Source organism: Peromyscus leucopus, chromosome 1 (genome assembly GCF_004664715.2).
Source record: "Peromyscus leucopus breed LL Stock chromosome 1, UCI_PerLeu_2.1, whole genome shotgun sequence".
In the NCBI taxonomy this organism is placed as follows: domain Eukaryota; kingdom Metazoa; phylum Chordata; class Mammalia; order Rodentia; family Cricetidae; genus Peromyscus; species Peromyscus leucopus.
This window is the reverse complement of record NC_051063.1, coordinates 127814181-127826822: the sequence shown is the minus strand read 5'-3', so window position 1 is coordinate 127826822 and position 12642 is coordinate 127814181. Positions and strand designations below refer to the sequence as shown.

Genomic DNA, 12642 nt, shown 5'->3' with positions numbered 1-12642 from the left:
AAAAAAAAGCATTAAAAGCTCTATAAGAACCCAAATGGAGTGATGCAAAATATTACAGTAAGAATTTCAATTGTACAATGCTATCCCAGTCTTTGCTCCTATCCCCTAAACACATAGCAGTCCAGGCAGACTCTCCCATGACTACACCAGGCCACTAGTTATGTGTGAATCTACAGTCATGTGATATCAGAAAACTTCCTCTTTCTACTCATTTGTCAGGAGCCAGGAGAAATCTTCCTGAGGTATTCTTTAAAGTCCAAGCTGATCTCATATATGACAGACAAGCACTCTACCACTACTACTGAGCTCTGTATCTCTAGTATTCCCAGCCTTTCCTTTCTTCCCCACCCTCCCACCCACTCTGAAATTTTTGAGGTAGTACCCTACTGAGGTACCCAGGCTGACCTCAAACTCTTTCTCTTGCACCAGGAAGAACTTGAACTTACAACCCTGCTGCCCCAGCTTCCCAAAAAGCCAGAGTTATAAGCCTGTCTCACCAATTTGTGTCCTTTTTACCTGAGTTTGGTTCCCTACACCTATGTCAAGTAGTACACAACTGCCTTTAACTCCAGCCTGGGGATCAAATGCACTCTGAGAACCCCTACACTCCTGCCATACACTAACTCAGACACATACATAAAAATAAGAATAACTGCTGGCCAGCGGTGGCACACACCTTTAATCCCAGCACTCAGGAGGCAGAGCCAGGCAGATCTCTGTGAGTTCGAGGCCAGCCTGGTCTACAGAGTGAGATCCAGGTCAGGCACCAAAACTACATGGAGAAAACCAAAAAACAAAAAACAAAACAAAACAACAACAACAAATAAACCGATTACTTTTTAATTAAAAAAGACTAAGAACATTTACAAAGCCCAAATAATCAAAAGCATCAATTAAAAAGCCACACTATCAACAAAAACTATTATAGCAAATCACTATCAACTATTTTACATTGCATAAAACTGAAGAATTTGAGTAGTTAATAGATAGGGATTTTTTAATCAAGTCTCAAAATATTTACAACAAAAATGAAAACACAAAGAACTCAGGAGAAAACAACTGCAATTTCCTCTTACTTCTCCACACTCTGCATACACCTCCACAAAGGAATACATCCTACCTCACTAGATGACCTAGAATCATACTTGTGCTCCATGAATCCATGAACTCCCAAAAGGAAAATCTGCTTTCTGTTATCTTTGCAGTTCATTAACATCCCACCTTGACTGGATTCTGGGCCTGACATTGGTTTTTTTTTTGTTGTTGTTGTTGGTTGGTTGGTTGGTTGGTTGGTTAGTTGGTTTTGAAGATCTGACTACCTTGGCCTCCCAAGTGCTTAGATTAAAAGCATGCACCACCATGCCTGGCCTTTTATTTGGTTTTTGTTGTTGTTGTTGTTGTTGTTTTCTAGCAAACGTGATTAGATATAGGATCCAACCTTTTACAATTCAATGGTTCACACTAAACAATGACTGACTAGCTCTTTTATTTTTTTCAAGTACTGCCTCACATTACATATCACATGATCTCTGCTTTGCTATCAATCCAACTTAACTATTGGTACCTTCTGGGCAGGAGCTGTTTTTCATCCTTCCTCCATAATATTTAACATATCGATAGGGAACATTTTCAAGAAATATTTACAGAATAGAAAGTCAATTTTTCAATGTTTTTCAAAAAATATCTTAACCCATGTGTTATGTTACCTTCCTACCTAAGTATAATGTTCAAATAGCTCTGACCCCGCAACCATAAAAAAAATGACAGACCATTGTGCTAGTTGGTTTTTAATAACCTAACACAGAGATTCATCTGAGAAGAGGAAAGCCTGTTGGGCATTTTCTTAATAGTAATTGATGTGGGAGGGCCCAGCCCATGATGGGTGATGCCATCCCTAGGCAGGTGGTCCTGGGTTATATAAGAAAGTAGGCTGAGCAAGCCACAGGAAACAAGCCAGTACACAGAATTCATCAATGGTCTCTGCTTCAATCCTTCCTCCAGACTCCTACCCTGATTTCCCTGGATGATGAACTACAAACTGTAATCCTTTCCAACCCCAAATTGATTTCAGTCATGGCGTCTTATTACAACAGAAACCCTAACTAAGACAGATATTGGGGGCTGGAGAGATGGCTCAGTGGTTAAGAGCATTGGCTGTTCTTCCAGAGAACCTAGGTTCAATTCCCAGCACTCATATGGTAGCTCATAATTGTCAGTAACTCCAGTTCCAGGGGATCTAACACTCTCACACTGACATATATGTAAACAAAACACCAATAAAATTAATTAGTTAGTTATATGAAAAAAAAAAAAAGCCAGGCGGTGGTGGCGCACGCCTTTAATCCCAGCACTCGGGAGGCAGAGCCAGGCGGATCTCTGTGAGTTCAAGGCCAGCCTGGTCTACAAAGCAAATTCCAGGACAGCTAGGGATATTAAACAGAGAAACCCTATCTTGAAAAAAAAAAAAAAATAATAATAATAATAATAATAATAATAATGAAAATAGAGCATAAGAACATGTAATCTCTCAAAAACATTTAAAATGATCTAAAGAACAAAGATGACAGGCCAGAAAGGGAAAGTAAAATACACAGAGATTATCTGCACATTAACATAATTATTGTAAGGGGATGCATGAATACTAAAGTTATAAATTCTAAACTGGAAGACAACATGTAACTTTAAAATCAGTTAAGTATTCTAATTAACCATATGCTGAAAGTTACACAAAAATACATATTGCTTTTCTTTCCATTCCTATTCTATTTCTTTAGCAGAACAAGGTTTGGTCTGTTGAAGAGTGAGATTACCATTTAATGGAAACATATAGTGAGGCACTGTCTTTTGGGTATGTTCTTAAACTGGAACAGTAGAGTCAAGTTTCTATTTGAAGATTTTTTTAGTAACAGCATAGGATCACCCAAGTTAATAACTGTGCATAATGCTTCGAATCAACCCAACAAAATGTCATCTACAAAAATAGCAAACCCTCACTTTCATTATGGAATTCTATTAACAATACTATTCTACTCAGGCAATTATATTTAGATGATGGGGAAAGATAATCACAAAAACATCAAGTTACCTACATTTACCACATTCTTTTATTTCAGCATATCAGCAACCAGCTGGATAATTAGCCAAAATCTAAGAATAGCATTCATTAGTTGTCCATGCTTACACACCTTTTGATCTACTGATATGTCTAGGCATAACATGACAATATTTATATTCAATATTTAATTGAATATAAATTTTAAGCTTAATTATTTTAAATTAATGACAATGTGCCACATCAGACAATTAAATGATCCAGAATTTAACTACTGATATAACAAAAAAACTGTGAAGGCATTATGCTAAGTGAACAAAGCTGCTCTCTGAAGAACCGTACACCATATGATAATCCCAAAATAACAACTCTATAGAACAGACCGGTTCTCAGTGCCAGAGACTACAGATTGTGATAAAAGTGATTCAAGAGGTAGCACCGAGTGGCTCACTCTGGTGGTGATGGTTGCATGAACTGACATTAGGACAGAATGGCACAGAACTGTGCACAGAAACTGTAACATGCAAATCTACTGATTCTGAATTATACCACAGTTAAATAAAGTGTAACTATTGGGAGCATCTGGCTAAATGGAACACACTGATCTTACTATTTTGTTGGCAACTTTCTGAGTCTATCACTATTTTCAAAATTAAAAAGTTAAAAAAATGCTTCATGCATATCTAATTCCATGTGCCATTTCAAAGAATCCTTAAATAGAAAATTCCTGAGTGCAGCTTATGCAAGAAAGAGCAACAAACTTCTATTCTGGACTCATGCTCAAAGACATACCCTTAGCCTTTCATCAAGATTAACCAAAAGAAAAAAAAAGTTTTAAGAAAAAAACTTTGAAAGTATAATGTACTATGTCCTTTATGTAATTTTCTTTTTAGTTTACTGAAAAACTACAATCACATCAGATAAACAGTAATATGGCCACACATTTCAGCCCTTTATTATATTGTCTTTTCAAGAGTAATGAAGAAAGGTAGGTGCCTCAATAAATCTACATAAAAATTTGGAATGCTAAACACTAAAGTATGGAGAGGTTTTTTAGCATGCATACATGTGCTTGAATGTGTATGGGTAAATTAATGTGTGCAAATGCACATACAAATGTGTCTGGAGGCCAGAAACTGAGATCATTGATCCTTATTTCCTGACACAGAACTCTCACTTGAACCCAGCACCGTCATTCTGAAATCTCTGTCTTTGCCTTTCAGCACTGAGATGACAAGAAGGCCACTACAGCCACCAGGTGTGTGATGGAAATCACACATGCACAGCAAGCTCTTTTCTGAGCCACTTCCCCAGCCCACAATGCTGTGTGTGTGTGTGTGTGTGTGTGTGTGTGTGTGTGTGTGTGTGTGAGAGAGAGAGAGAGAGAGAGAGAGAGAGAGAGAGAGAGAGAGAGAGAGAGAGCGCGAGAGAGAGAGCGCGCGCCAGATGGGTACTTGGCCTACAATGGGCACTAAATTAAAAACTGCTGGTTGCAAAGAACTAGGCCTAACATGTTAATATCCACAGTAAAGTAGCCAAGGATCAATGTTTATTATATACATATTAAAATTCTTCATACTTCAAAAATATTACCTTTCTAAAGTTACTAATTTTTCTAGATATTTCCAACAAAATAAGCTTATAAAAATAAACTTCCTAAAATGTACATATATACCCACATATATATGTCTTTCCCACATACTATTTACTAACTATATGTGAATGCAAAAGCCTAGGTAGGCAATAAGGAAATTCTCAATCAAGGAGAGCAGCACACATTCTACTTCCACCACCACCCTCCACCTCCCACACAAAAGATAAAGTCTGCCAGCATAAGATGAATATGTGCAATGCGGGTCTGCCAGGATCCCAAAAAGTGACGCTATGTCTAAGCCTTAGGGAAGAACAACATGCATTCCTCATATTTTCTTCTTCAAGAAGGGGTTTCTTTGTGTAGTTCTGGCTGTCCTGGAACTAGCTTTGTAGACCAGGCTGGCCTAGAACTCACAGAGATCCACCTGCCTCTGCCTCCCAAGTACTAGGATTAAAGGTGTGCGCCACCACTGCCCAGCCTGCATTCCTCATATTTAATGAGCAATGGCACAGAAACTGCAAAATCATTTTTCCATGCTATTTATATATCTATATTACCAAACACATTTTCCTCTGATGTACAACCAAAACCTATTCATTTGTTGTTGGGAGACAGTGGGAAGACTTACAAAAAAAAAAAAAAAAATTTTTTTTAGTGTCTAAAAATGGCCAACTAGTATCACACTGAATAAATACATAAGGTAATATGTACTCTGACATGAATGGAGCTTCATTTTCTATATATCTGACTCTTCAGAGACAATCAGTATATTATTAAGCTGGTTTTAGATGAAAATACTACAAGTCGTATTAGGCAGTTATTCAGTGGTGATTACTATGGGGGAAAAAACAACTCCTCTAGGTAAAGAGAGCTGATTCTGTTTTTGTTTGATGAGGTTTTTGGGGGTATAGTTTTAGGTTTGGTTTCTTGGTATTGGTGCCAATCTAAACCAAGGCCTTGAACACACTAGGAATCTACTCTACCAGTCCTTAGGATAGTTTCTTTGTATGTAAACCACAAAAAGCAAATCTTAAAACATTTGTCTTGGGAGTTGACAGAGCAAAGTAAAAGCCATTGCTGAGAACCCTGACAACCTGAGTTTAGGTACTTGGAACTCATATAAAAGCCAACTTTGCAGCGCATGTCTGTAATCTCAGTATTCCTACAGGAAGAAAGGAGGCAGAGAGAGAATTTCCCCAGAAGCACACAGGCCAGCTGGCCTGGCCTACACAGAGCAGCAAATGAGAGAGACCCTGCTGCAGACCATGTGGAAGTTCAGGATCGACACTGAGGTTGTCCTCCAACCTCTACACATGTGGGTGGCACATGTCTATGCTTACACATGAGCACACTGACATGTATCATATACACACACAAACAAATAAAATTTAAATGATTTTAAAGTTTATCTGACTCTCAGTGTTTCAGAAACAATAAGCTACTTATTTCTCACCTCTCTAACCTGCTTATAAAAGACAAAAGAAAGCAGACAGGAACAGCTAAACAAAAAGAGGTATTTGAACAACAAACAAAGCCAAAGGATAAGAAGTAACAACAAACCACTCAAGCCTCCTTAGCTCAGTCCTATCTAGCATCGCACCATGAAAAACAAACCCATGTCATCCCCAACAGTCATTTGCAACAGTCCTCAGCACTTGGTCTCTTATCTACCGGCACTCAGTGTTTAAAGGGAAAAGGAAATCAGAAAGAAGCAATAACACTTGATTATAAAACTCCATGATCAAATGTGTCTTACACTGCCTTACAGTCAGGAATGCTACATAATGAGCTCTAAGTAAGACTGTTCTAAAAAGTCAATTATTTGACAAAAATTTAATGTGGTCAGCCCCAAAAAGGAGGAAAAAACACACAGACAATAAAGAAACATTTCAGACACTTTTTCATGCTAGTGATATGGAGATCCAAAAGTACTCTTCTAAACAATTCATAAACAACAAGCAGCTATAAGGAATCATCTACAAAAATTTTGTTATCATTTACTTTATAATTTCCTGAAACATTTGTAATGACTTTTTTTTTGGTTATTTGAGACAGGGTTTCTCCATGTAGTTTTGGTTCCTGCCCTAGATCTCGCTCTGTAGACCAGGCTGGCCTCAAACTCACAGAGATCTGCCTGGCTCTGCCTCCCAAGTGCTGGGATTAAAGGTGTGTGCCAACACCGACTGGCGTAATTACTTTATTAAACATTACAGTCATAGGCTAACATTCTGTTTCTCATGCATGTTCCTGGTGCAAAAATCTGAACATTTCTTTTAGTTACAGCTGTAATATGTATAAAACCAATAGCTCAACTAAACTTTCATCTCTCCTGAAACACAAACACAAAATTGCAGAAAATGATAACTTACTACATATCACTTCACTGCTTCCCTCATAGTTAACGATCATCTCCAAAAGTATCAGTAAGAAACAAACACCAGCAGGCAAGGTGGCACATGCCTTAATCCCAATACTCAGGAGGCAGACAGAGGCCAGCCAGCCACCGTCATATGCATAGTGAGACCCTGTCTCAAAATAAGAGAAGAAAAAAGAAACTAACAACAGTCCAGTCTTAAGAGTGTTGGCAGGAGCTGGAATGGAGTTCAGCTGGAAAAGCACTTGCCTAACTGTACCACATAAACCCAGCAAGGTGGCACAGGCCCGCAATGCTAGCACTCCAGAGGTGGAAGTAAAAGCATCAGATTTCAGGTCATCCTCACCTACATGGAGGAGTTCAAGGCCAGCCTGGGAATATGAAACCCTGTTTTTAAAAAAAGACTCCTGAATAAAATTTGAAAAATTGCATCACTAGATCTCGAGTTTCTTGCACTTACAAATAACTTTAATTAAAACATAATCACACAGCATCTACCTCAACAGTCATGATAAATGTTACATTGTAAGTTATAAGAAATAACCCTTCTAAGACAAGATCTAGTTGCTATCCACTCACATATTCTACTTGACTAAAAATTTTATAGAGACAAGAAAACACAAAGAAAAAGAAAAAAAGTCAACCCCACCTGGATATCTGTTTTCAACCATTTGGAATCAAGTCGAGACTGGGCAGCCAAACAGAAAGACTCAGAAGGCATGTTTTCTCCGGGCGGTCAAGCCTGCAAGTCAAACAGAAATGTTTGAGACCTAAAGCTTTTTAAACTGTTATTTACACCGTTCTGCAGAGACAGGGAGGTAAAAAGAGGGGAGGAGGAGAGTTGGGGGGAGGGGACCAGAGGATGAGAGATGGGAGGGAAAGCTGGACCAAGAACGGGAGGAGGAAGGGAAATACCACTTCCAATAGAGGCAGAGTCGCTGGGATCTCCCAATACGCTGGCCAGACCTAAAGTGGTCAGAGGCGACCACTGCACAATGTCATCCCTCTCCCTTAAATCCAAAAGGGGCGCGCGCGCACACGCACACGCACACACACACACACACACACACACGAGACAGAAAAACTCACTATCGCAACGACGAATGACACCGGTGTGCATCAGCCGCTTTACCTACAGCAGTCCGGAGTGCGGGAAATAAACAAAAGTCATGTCTGCAGAGAGAGCTACAATAATCGCCTGAATACTAAAGAGACAGCCGAGACTGCGCGGCCTCCAAAGCGCACAGGCCCTAGTTCCTCCGCGCCAACGCCCGCCTTCCGCCCGCCGCTCTCCGGGCCCCGCTCTCCCGGACCTGGCGCCGCCTGTCGTCGGCCCCTCCGCCCTCCTTCGGCCCCGCTCGGCCAGACCTGGCGCCGCCCGCTCCGCCAGCCGGCTGCGGGAACACTCCCTGCAGGAGCCGGCCGGCGCTAGCGACCCAGTCTGCGGCCTGAAGCGCAGGCTGACGCATGACTGCGTCCGCCCAATAGCGCGAGGCTAGCGACGGCTTCAGCCAATGGACAAGCGACGTCGCGCGGCCCGCCCCACTTCCGCTTCCTGCAGCACGACTCATCTTCCTTCTAGAGACTCACCCGCTTGGCGAGAGCCAACCGCAGACGCCGGAAGGCGGGACTTCTGTGCACGCACGCTTGCTTGCTCCCTCCCTGTTCTCGGGCCGCTGTGTTTCCAGAGACCCGAGAGTTTCCAGAGTTGGGGCATCAACAGCGCGTCGAGACTCACGAGGCTCCATGGGCTGCACTACAGCGTCTTCCTGGCCTCTGGGACACTGGGCATAAGAAAAAATTTAAGAAAAGGCAATTGACCCGGCCCTGGTGGTGCAGGGAGACAGGAGCAGGTGGAGCGCGGTTCAGAAACCCAGTCTCGGGGGAGAAAAAAAAGGAAGAAAGCAATTGAAATCACACAAAGTATGTTCTCTGATCATCATGGAATTAAACTATAAATAAATAAAAACATAACACAATCTCCAAACAATTAGAAATTAAACTTTTCCATGAGTAGAGAAGAAGCCAAAGGACGTAGAGCATTTCTGATAAGAGCTGGGGGTGTTAGGTCGCTACGATAGTTCATTTTACCCATGGGTAAAAAGGCAGCATTGAGAGAAAGGGAAGCCACCACCAGTGGTATCGAAGCTCAGTTGCAACGTTAAAATTGACTATTATCATCCTTGGTATGTAGCTTCAAAGTCACCCCCATGGTCAAGGGATTTGCCTTAGCTCTAGACATCGTTTCAGACGGCAGAAAACAGCATAAAAGGGCTACCATCTTTTATCACATTTCCCTAAGACTATCACTAACTTACAGTTCTCCTTTGTTTCAAAAGACTGTGGACAAGGTTTCAAATTCAACTACATCCAAAATACAGAAAAGTTGGACAGGGTTATGAACCTGATTGCAAGACTGTCCCGTTACCAGTGAAAGGTAACACGTGTGGAGGCTTCTCTGGTCTTCAGGCTCCCTCCTCATGCAAGACATCCTTGGTCCCTTGTCCTTCCTGTGTCCCTTAACTCTAAAAATGTTAGATGTTTGTAGTCCATTTGGTGTTGCTGTAACAGAATAACTGAATAATCAATACAGAAATTTGTATCTCACACTTCTGGAAGCTAAGTCCAAAAACAGGACACTCGCATCTAGCAATGGCATTTCTGATGTAGTATAACATGGTAGAGGGGCAGGAGAACCATGCATAAGCCAAGCAAATACAGCATTTTGGTCAAGAACTCTATCTGCATAATAGCATTAATTTAATTCATCAATGAGGCATGGCCTACTTGACATGTAGACCCTTAAAGGGTCTACATCTTAATACTGTTACAAAAGCATTTCAACAGGAGGTTTGAAGGGACATTCAAAGCATAGCGATGCCATCGTCATGAAGTTGTCTAGAGTGGTCAGGGTGGATTATCTTTGCCAATTTAAAGACTAAGACAACAAGAAAAGAAAAGTCTCAGCACTCGGCCAAGATTTCTTGAAAACAGAGGAGAGAGAGGGAGGGAGGGAAGAAGGGAGGGAGAGAGGCCAAAAAATACATAAGAGGGACTAGAGAGATGGCTCAGAGGTTAAGAGCATTGATTGCTCTACCAGAGGTCCTGAGTTCAATTCCCAGCAACCACATGAGGTCTCACAACCATCTGTAATGAGATCTGGTGCCCTCTTCTGGCCTGCAGTCATACTTGCTGTATACATAATAAATAAATCTTTAAAAAAAAAAAAAAATACACAAGAGAGTGTAACCTATTAGAGAAAGGATTCAAAGGTAGTATCTGTCAGAGGCAAATTTTTTATGTTTGGCAATTGGTGGTCCTCTGTCCCTCAAAACTAGCTGGTTTGTGCTATTGCAGGAGACTGGATAATCCAGACAAAGAAAGAGAAGCTGACTGGTTCTCCATAGAAGACACCCTCCTTGGTGAGAGATTTGAAAATCTCACTAAATAGTTCCCTCTGGTAGGAAAAAGTCCACTCAGTCTCTGTCTTAGAGAGGGAAAAGAAACAGAAAGTCAGTGATCTCAAATGCTTAAATGAAAAGTAAATTAATATTCCTAGAGCCTCTTTCCCTGTGTCCACCTGCCAGAGAACTGTCTACCTTCCAGTTCCTCAGTAGCACTGACCTTGCCAAATTCTTCCCAAGTTGGTCCCGATCATCCTTAGGATTTTGTGTTTAAGACTGATGAGATAACTATTCATTAGTAATTTAACATACAGGGCTGAAGAGAAAGCTTGGATGTTAAGAAAACTTGCTACTCTTACAGAGGACCTGGTTTTGGTTTGTGAGAAAAGAATAATCTTTGTGTGACACAAAGGAACACATAAACAAAACAAGAGTAGCTCAGAAGGTTTTTTTTCCAGAAAGGATTCTCGAAAACTCAAGCTAGGCTAGTGAGCATGCATGTCCAAGATGTTCTCTGTTGTTATCCCTAAATGCAGGTGAAGACTGTATCTCATCCAATTGGCTGGAGCTTGACTTCACAATCTGAGATGATTGGCAAATCGGCACAAAGGGGGAGGAGATTCAGGGAATATGGGTCCTCATCAGGCCAACGATCTTTGACTTAAAATATCTCTATATATGTCACAATCTCCCACTATATTGTACTTTGTTCAAAGCTAGCCAGCATATGTTGACTTTGTGACGCCTTTATTAACAGTGAATTATTGTTATGATAAGTGATGCTCGAGCATGGCTTACGGTGAGTCCACCTGCTGTGGACTATCCCTTTATACCGTGTGAGTATATGTCACTGTGATTAGTTTAGTAAAATCTAAACGACCAATAGCTAGGCAGGATTTTCAGGGAAGGGAGAATGCTAGGAAGAAGGGCAGAGGTGCCAGGAGTCACCAGCAGACTCAGAGGAAGCAGGACATGCAGAAGAAGTAACAAGCCATGATCAACATGGCAGCATGTGAATTAATAGAAATAGGTTGGTTAAGTTATAGGAGGTAGTTAGAAACAAGCCTAAGCTATTGGCTGAGCTGTCATAATTAATAATAAGTCTCTACATTGATTTTTTTGTGTGTGAGCTGGCAGCCCAAAGAAAAATATCTACAAAATATCTACAATCTGTCCAGGCGCAGGTTTTCACATAAGACTTGATTTAAAAAAACCCAAACACAGTTTCCTAGTCCCATAGTCTCTCATGCAGGCCCTGGTATAGAAAGGCATATTCTGGCCACTGTCTTCAGACACCAACATGAGTCCTGCCAAAGCACCATGAGCTAAGCTAAGCTGTGGTTTAAGGTTTTGCTCAAGCAGACATAAAAGTTTACAGATGCACAGTAAAGCAGGTTCAGATGAAAAAATCTAAATAGGTTACAGTGTGTTTAAAAATGTGCATAGAATTAAGAAAGAAATAAGAGTATAGACAGTCATAGAAAAAATGGATAGTTTAAAAATAATAAAGTGCTGGGAGGTGATGGCACACACCTTTAATCCCAGCACTCGGGAGGCAGATCCAGGCAGATCTCTGTGAGTTTGAGGCCAGCCTGGTCCACAGAGCGAGATCCAGGAAAGGTGCAAAGCTACACAGAGAAACCCTGTCTCAAAAAACCAATAATAATAATAATAATAATAATAATAATAATAATAGTAATGTGAAGTCTTTAAAGAGAGAATTAAAGTAATATAAAAAATAGTAAGCCACATAGAGATGGGAAATATGCAGGGACTCTGGGTCCTGTATGGTGTTGTATTGACTTTAAAGTTTTTGATTGCTGATGAACAAACAATAACTGCTGAGAGACATTAGATTATGGAAACTGCTAAGTTATACCAAATTATATATTTTTAAAATGTCTTAACTTCAAAATGGAATTCAAAAAATATATTACATTGGGGAAAAGTTATGCTTTTATTTCCATAGAAAATGAAAGGCTGTGGATCTGTTCAAGGTTAAAGAGGATCAGGTTTGATCAGGGGAGACCCCTTGAAAACCCTGGCTCCAGATATAAAGAAATAAACCTATAAAAAAATACAAGACAGGTGACTCATATTTTTACCTACTCAAACATAAAATTAAAAAAATCATTTTTGACTGGCTTGTATACAATGCACAGTCTATACTTGTGTTAATGCAAATATGTTTACTCTGCACTTTCTATTTACTCAAATA

At 40.4% G+C, this 12642-nt stretch overlaps 1 protein-coding gene across 1 annotated transcript in view; it reads right to left on the bottom strand.

Moving 5' to 3' along the window:
- The window catches only part of Herc2 (HECT and RLD domain containing E3 ubiquitin protein ligase 2), a 191645-nt gene extending 183318 nt beyond the window's left edge, over window positions 1-8327 (bottom strand). Inside the window, exons 1-2 of the mRNA XM_037198198.1 lie at window positions 8110-8327; window positions 7670-7762 (exon numbers count right to left, since the gene is read on the bottom strand). Coding sequence (XP_037054093.1) covers window positions 7670-7741 — 72 coding nt within the window. The 5' untranslated portion in view covers window positions 7742-7762; window positions 8110-8327. The remainder of the gene's footprint in view (window positions 1-7669; window positions 7763-8109) is intronic.
- Between the last annotated feature and the right edge of the window lie 4315 nt (window positions 8328-12642).